Below are 8,183 nucleotides of genomic sequence, written 5' to 3' on the forward strand. Positions count from 1 at the left end.
ACTCCTCCTGCCAAACCACCACCAAGAACTCCTCCTACCAAACCACCAGTAAGATCTCCTGTTAACACACCACCAGCAAGATCTCCTCCTCCCAAACCACCAAAAAGATCTCCTCCTACCAAATCACCACTGAAAACTCCTCCTACCAAATCACCAGTGAAACCTCCTCCTACCAAATCACCACTGAAAACTCCTCCTAACAAACCACCATCAAGCTCTCCTCCTACCAGGCCACCAGCAAGATTTCCTCCTAACAAATCAAAGGAACTGCCAAGTAATTCACCACTGAACAAACCACCAGTTCCTTCTTTATTACTAACCAATCCTTCAATGCTTCCACCTTTCACAATTCCACCTACACTGCCACCAACCAATTTTCCCAACATACCACCACTGTTTTTAACAGTCTCACCTTTTTTACTACTATGCTCATGTCCTAAATGTCCTGAACCTGTATGATCCTTATGCCTTTTGTTTTGCTCTGATACATGTTTTGTATCTTTACTTTTGTGCATTATGCTTTTTTCAGCATTGGTTTCACTGCCAGCAATGCCATAATCGCTTGTTTGGCCATTTTCTCCATATATAACCCAACTGGTAGACTGATAACTGTTTTTGTCTGGTTCACCTTTCTTACCACTCTGCTTATTATCACTGCCAGAAACATATGTTTCCCATCTATTTGAATCACCTCCAGCACTATTCCTAACACTATTTCCCCCATCAGTCCAGAACTGCTGTTGATTTGGTTCCATAGTTTTATAAGTTGACCAGGAAGCTTCAGGCATCTCTGACATGCTCCAACTTTGACTCCAACCAGAATTCAGTCCTGCTCCAGAAGTTTTGCCTGCGCTCTTCCCTACTGTACGGTCAGAAATTTCAGAAAAAAGACAAACAATTAAAGTAATACATCAAATTGAATAATCTTAGAAAAGTTAGTTAGGGCGTCAGTTTTAAATCTGCACTATTTTTGATCAATGTAAATACATATAAAACCATATAACTATAATTGTATGCAAATATGGTATATTAACAAAACTCCAAATTGTGGTTTCAAGTCTTTTACCTTCACTGAACCTTATTTATCAAATTCATTGGATAATTAGCAGAAAAAACCCTGTGATTTGTTTGTATCAATGTAAACAGATGATGCATCCAGTGCATTATCAATTTGCATGCTTACTCTGCACTTTCAAGAGATATCTCTGCAAACTATAAGTGCTCTTTGGTTGGTGGACAGATAGAAATATCTCAAGTGGCACGCTGCTTATTCCTGGACATTGTAATTCAGTGTTTCCAAACCTTTGTCCTCATGGCACACACTAACAGTCCAGGTTTTCAGTATATCTATTCTTAAGCCCAAGTGATTTAAATACCTCCTTTGGATGTAACATAATTTGTGTTCAAAAATGTGGTTTCATTAATAATGAGAGCATGAGACATTGGGACTCTGGGGCTAATTCAGTAAGGATCGTAAAAGTGATCCTTACTGCATTTAGCCGATGTTATCATGCAAATGCGGAGAACAGGTCCTGCGTTCTCTTTTCTAAAATGCGAACGCCTCTGCCTGATTGATAGGTGGAGGCGTTTGCAGGGGGGGATGTGGGCAGGGGCAGCAAGGAGTGGAGAGGCCAAGGACTGCGCCACAAACTGCACTGCGATGGGAAGCTGATGCTTACTCAGCACAAAGGATAATAATATATTATCAGAGAGCGCTTGTAATCAAATATATCTAATTTATTACATATATACCACAATAAAATATAAAATAAACACATGTACACATAAAATATATAATTAAAAAATTCCTCCCTGCTGCAGCGGATTAAATTTAACCGGTTATTTAAATTATGTCCAGGTTAAAGTGCTTATTGTAATCTTATTCCTAGTAAAGAGTCCCGAACAATATACAGTCCTTTTTTGAGAACAATTGTGGATGCTTGCTGTTTAAATCCAGCTGTAAGCGTTTTTCACATACTCATAGAGATCTCCATATATCAGATAGAAGCCGGCTTTCTACTCCCGTTAATTAATGCCGCTGAGCGGCCAGGTGCGTTGGATACTTATACTTTAGTATCTATTTTAACGGACTTTTTTCGTCCTACTCTCACTGCGCTAGATAGGGCCACATTTGCAAGATTGTCCACTTTACTCACAGCCAGGAGTGGATCCGTTGGACAGCTGGATTTAAACAGCAAGCATCCACAATTGTTCTCAAAAAAGGACTGTATATTGTTCGGGACTCTTTACTAGGAATAAGATTACAATAAGCACTTTAACCTGGACATAATTTAAATAACCGGTTAAATTTAATCCGCTGCAGCAGGGAAGAATTTTTTAATTATATATTTTATGTGTACATGTGTTTATTTTATATTTTATTGTGGTATATATGTAATAAATTAGATATATTTGATTACAAGCGCTCTCTGATAATATATTATTATCCTTTGTGCTGTTTTGTGTGTGGACAGGTCAGTACTGTCCAGTTGAGAGCTGCTTATTTCAGCACATACGACCCCAAAAAAATTGTAAAAAATTGTATGAGTTAGGTGTTAGTGACGCGCTGGAATATTTGTTTCTTTTGATGCTTACTCAGCCTGCCATCACAGATGCAGTCCTCAGCAATGCAAATGTTCATCTGAGCTGCGATATTTGCAGGAGTTGCAGTCCTTAGCAATGCAAATGTTCATCTGAGCTGCGATATTTGCAGGAGTTGCAGTCCTTAGAAATGTAAATGTTCCTCTGAGATGTGATATTTGCATTGCTAAGGACTGCAATCGCAGCAGCTTTGCATTTGCAGTCCTTAATTATTCAGGCCAACTTTGTATTAAAGAACTTCTGGCACTTTTATTTGTTCAAAGGTTTGTTTCAGATTGGGCAAAGTGCTCCTAAAAATGTTCTATTTTTTGTCAAAGTGCAAGATCCACCCAATTCAAAGTACAGTACAAGACACAATCTCTGTCAGCTGCAAAAATGATGCCATTTTGCAAATTGGAATTGGCTGTCAGCTGTGCACTCTTTCCATATAAACCTTGGAATAGGCTACAGTTGGTACCCGAACTACATTGGTTTTGGAGCACAATTCAGCTGAAAATAAGAATTTGAGACGCAGAACAGAAATGACCGGTCCCAGACTATTCCTCTATTGCTACATGTTATTGTTTCAATAATGGACAGTTCTGGACTGTTACATGGGAAGGCAGTCAACTGACCACCTGTCGGGATCCCGGCGGTCAGGATACTGATGCTGGAATCCCAACACCAGCTGAAATACCGGTGGTCAGAGTCCTGACTGCCGGCTGGTTACCCTTCTTGGGTGGTGTTCCACACCACCACCCGGAGGGGAATAGAGACCTGCAGCGACTGAAGTTCGCCACCGGACCTGAAGCGGGACGAGCACAGCGAGCCAGCAAGGGGACACGCTGTGCACGCCACCTGGATCCCTTCTGTCGGGCTCCCGGCATCTGTCTCCTGACCTCCGGGATACCGCCCACCGGGATCTCGTACTGATCTCGTTACATGTTATCATTACAGTCTTTAAGGTAGCCAGCCTAGAATGTCTATTTGCATTCTATGGGATTTGCTATGAGATATGTGCTATTACAAGCTATTATTATGATCTTTTATTGTGAACGCAATATATTAAATCTTATAGTCTTTGTAAATATTATAATATGCTATATGCGTTCATATCTTCCTTCCTTCCCTTTACCATATGCTGTGTTACTTACTGGAAAGGAGTAAGGATACTTGAGTTGAATCACAAGAATAACCAATATACTGTAAACCAAAAACCAAAAGGAATTTATTGAACACCTGACTACGTCTAGAGTTTGTTTTCCACTTCTTATACTGCACACTCAATATAAGGGAAGTTCTCTGGTAACAACACACTACTTTTGCTGGAATGCCACGTTGATTACATGGTGGTCCTTTGTTTTGACATGCCCTTGAGGAAAAAGGTCATACCATCTATATAATTGTTTTGGAATGTGCTGTATCATTGAAATGTTACCTCCTTCCCAGGTCATGGTTTCTGCAGGAAGATGTTTCGTTGCAGGTCTTGAGAATACAACATTATGAGACAAAATAGACAAGCTGCAAATGAGCAGCATTTTCCAGAACAACAGCATCCTGTAATTATTCAAAATGAAAGAAAAGAAATGATTAAGTCTTTGACAGTCACAAAAACATAAATATGATTCAATTAACAGGAATCCCAAAACAGATTAAAAAAAAAACCTGTTGTTATGTAAACTATTCTGGATACTGGTGAGACCACCTATTTGTCGAAAAAGTATTTTAACTATCTCAGTGTGTTTTTATTGAGATTGCAATGTAAACAAATGAACAGTGACACGTTGTAACTATATGGACATTGCAGTCAGGGCCATCTTAACAGCATTGTGGGCCCAGGGGAAAACAATGCACTGGGTCCCCTATCCACCCATTTACGGGAATAAATATATAAAAAAAAATCATAACTTTTACCCTATCTCTGTAGATGCTAAATTACAGTGAATGGCTGTCAGCACTCTGATTGGTAGATAGCTCCAGCCATTCAGCTATCAGCATGCTGACTGTCATTTACTGTCTGGCTGCAGATTCTGAGACAGGTAGAGAATGCTTGTGGGTAATTCACAATCAGAGCAGCCAGGCAGCATTCACTACCTGCCTCCCAAGAAGCCCCGGGCCACTAGGCTTGGGGAAACATGCCCCCCCAACCCAGCTTTTCCCAGCTTGAAGGCCCCTAGAATACTGAGGTCCTGGGCAGCTGCTCAGTGTGCCCATAGGGCAATATAGCTCTGATTGCAGTTGCGAAAATGTGGGTAATTTACCCTTAAACAACGGTAGCATAAAATGTATCAAAATGTTCTTTTACATTTCTCAATATTTATTTTACACATTTCTGTGGTGAAAATGAAATATTTTAATGTGAAAAGATTTTGTTTTTCACTTTGGATAAAGACTAAGGAGGTGATTTACTAAAGGTGGAGGATGTTCCTCCAGATTATTTTTGATCCACAATCAGTCACTTAGGAAGAGAAATACATTATACATTTACGTTATTTCCCTAAGCTGTATTTTACAGTTTGAAAATAAATTAATTGCTGTTGTTGGCTCTATTTGAATTTTGTCTTTTTGCTGAGTTTGTCATATATATGATGCATCTGTACTGACACAAAAAGATTAAAAAGGAACATTACTTTACAAAAACAAATCACACAAAAGAGAAGGTAAAGTTAGCAAAAATGATTTACAATCTCAGAGGTGTAGGTAACGTATGATACAGAAGGTAGCGAAAATAATATTGATGGTGATAGTGCAGGGTGTTTTCACTGTGATTGACCATATTTTTCATAGAGGGCCATAGAGTGTTGAATTGTTATTTAGAAGCCCGCAACCAATCAGATGTACTGAATGCCATCTTCTTAATATCTCTCTTTGCCAACTACAGCTAAAAACTCATGTGGTGTTTATGCTAGTGTAATAAATGGCACTAGAACAATCCAAACAAATATTTGTTTCTCAACACAGATGTTAATAAATGTTTGTATTTGCAATCAATGTAATGCAGAAAACAACTGCAGGCTCCACATATACATGCGCTGGATGCTGTGATTCTCTATGAACCAATGTACAAAAGGACTGAGATGTCATTTATACAATGGATACAAAACAAGAAATAAGAGAAAATAGTAAATGCCTACTACTACTTACTAGCTAAAATGTAGAAAATAAATATTGCATATATTTATAGTAAATATAGTATTATTCAATTTAAGTAAGGTATACCAGATTTGCTAAATCTGTCCCAGATAGTTGTATTAAGTAAAATTATATGGTCATCTGCTAAATTATTGTCAATTTTATAAGTAACAGTAGCGAACATTTCAAAGTTCATCACCACTTGTGGACTCTCAATGAGTATGACTATATAATAGTTTTCTCATAAAGCTAAATAAATTCAAAATGGTCATTATGCGAGATATGTTATCAATCTCATCTCTTCAGTAGTCTTCTGCCTGAATGTTTCCTCCTCCTAGAAATGCACAGAGGCTTGCAGAGCTTACTCTGGTTTGCTCACCTGTCTACCCACTAGTGTACCCCAGACTTTGGAAGTTGTCTCATCACTGGAAGGCTTGAGATGTTGTTATAAAATAATGCTAAACTTGTTTCGCAACACTGCAACCCCACCATACAATGAAACAAGCCTGTGGGATACTGAAGTTCTGAAGCAGATATCTATTTCATTATTACAAATAAATATACAAATGTATCCTTTCTCATTGTTGCTGCAGTAAAGTTAAACAGCCCATCTAGTCGCACCTAGTCGTAAGTGCTTTCACTAACGCCGGGCATCTTTTTGTGCATTTGTTTCTCCAAAAATGCATCTTATTCACTGTACTATACAATGAAAATGCACAAGCAGACTGTGCTGATTAAAATGATATGTGGCATGCCTATATTCTATATTCGACTGCGGCTGTATCTGTATACAAAATGCTACATTACAGTGTTTTTCCTGTAACATAGCATTTCATATGCAGATGCAGCCGCAGTTGCACAAAGAATATAGGCATATCGCATATCATTTTAATAACCAGCCTGCTTGCATTTTTGGTAACCAAAGTTGCCCAACATTAGCAGAGTTGCACGGGAACTGCCGGTTCATTCACACTAGGCATCTCGTGGTGCATGGTGTATTGAGGATAGATGTCTAAGGACACATCTGTACTATTTACTATTACAAATAAACAGTTTGGGTATACATTCAAAATTTCAATATTTCAGGTTTTGGGGGTAGGTTTCGATTAGGGTTAGGGATACTCACATTGGCGACGTAAATCCCACCTGTCAACATTCATAATGTTGAATTATGTCAATGTTGTCGTTGTGAATGTTGACAGTGGACATGTCAGTCTCCCATCCATGTTGATATTCCGGTACCATTCATTTATACCCCGCCCGTGTTTGCATGGTAATCAAAGCTTGTGTCAATAACAATAGTAAGGTCAACTGAGCCAAACATAGCCCAACAACCTTACTATTAGAAGAACTAGTAAAACAATCACTCCACTGTCAATATCTTCCATGAAATAACTGCATTACTGTGGTGGTCTGGAAATCTATGTCTGGGGAAAATACCTAAATAAATTTATATTGAAATATCCTATGTGTATATGTTGATTTATACAGTGAAGAACTGTACAGTACTTATATGTATATCTGTGGAGACTTCTAAGCAACTGTGATTTCCCTCTTTGTATATAAAATGGAATCTAATTAGATTATAGTCAGCTCTTTTCTAGAAGGTGTTTTCTATGCATAATTCTTAAAAAAACGTCAGTAGTTTAGGAAGATCACGCCAAATGGAAAACATTATCCAAAACTAAGCTTTTGAGACATCTGTTTGAGAGTTCTGCCTCATCTCCTATCATCTAGAGAGCATTATCCAATCTTCAAAACTGTTCAAGTGGTATTAAAGTGCATATTATATACCGGGCTATAGGCACATCATAATGATTAACATGTTCCTTCCCATATACTCATTACATTTTATATAATTCATACATTTATTTTTACACATCTGCTAACAGGATTTATATGAACACACACTTACTCAATATACAAAAATATATAAAAAAAACTTGAAAATTAAAAAAGATTAATCATCAATGTGTTCTTTAGATTTGGATATACAGAATATAAGTTTAGATCTTACCTTTCAAATCTTGGTGTGGATATTTCTTTGAAAATTGCTGGAAACTTGTTTCCAGTCGCTCTCTCCACTGAGGACATAGCAATCCACGTACTCTTTTTATACCAATAGTTTGTCAAAGCATCCAGGTAATTGTTGCCAATCGATGACAGAAAAGATTATCTTAGCAGAAGTGTCCTTTGCATGCTGTCCAAGGTAAATAGTTAGCAAAGCAATCTTCAAATAATGGAGAGACAAGGCTTCAGATAAAACTGATTCAAATATTTACTCTCAATTAAACAGTGGCATTTTTTTTCCATTAATATTATGATTCAACTCCAATTCAAAAATGATACATTAACCTAGTGCCCGTTAAGTGTAATAGAAAGGTGTGTAATATGCTACTGACTAACGACATGGACATTATGTCAATGTGTGGCATGTTGACATGCACAGGGGGAATCCAATTGGGTGTGAG

At 37.9% G+C, this 8,183-nt stretch overlaps 1 protein-coding gene across 1 annotated transcript in view; it reads left to right on the forward strand.

Annotated features, from left to right (window-relative positions):
* LOC135057302 (uncharacterized protein DKFZp434B061-like) overlaps positions 1–459 on the forward strand; it is an 8,430-nt gene extending 7,971 nt beyond the window's left edge. Inside the window, exon 2 of the mRNA XM_063963191.1 lies at positions 1–459. This exon is cut by the window's left edge and continues 1,909 nt beyond it. Within this exon, the coding sequence (XP_063819261.1) occupies positions 1–459 (459 nt within the window).
* Positions 460–8,183: the final 7,724 nt, after the last annotated feature.

The sequence above is a fragment of the Pseudophryne corroboree genome, chromosome 3 (genome assembly GCF_028390025.1).
Source record: "Pseudophryne corroboree isolate aPseCor3 chromosome 3, aPseCor3.hap2, whole genome shotgun sequence".
In the NCBI taxonomy this organism is placed as follows: Eukaryota; Metazoa; Chordata; class Amphibia; order Anura; family Myobatrachidae; genus Pseudophryne; species Pseudophryne corroboree.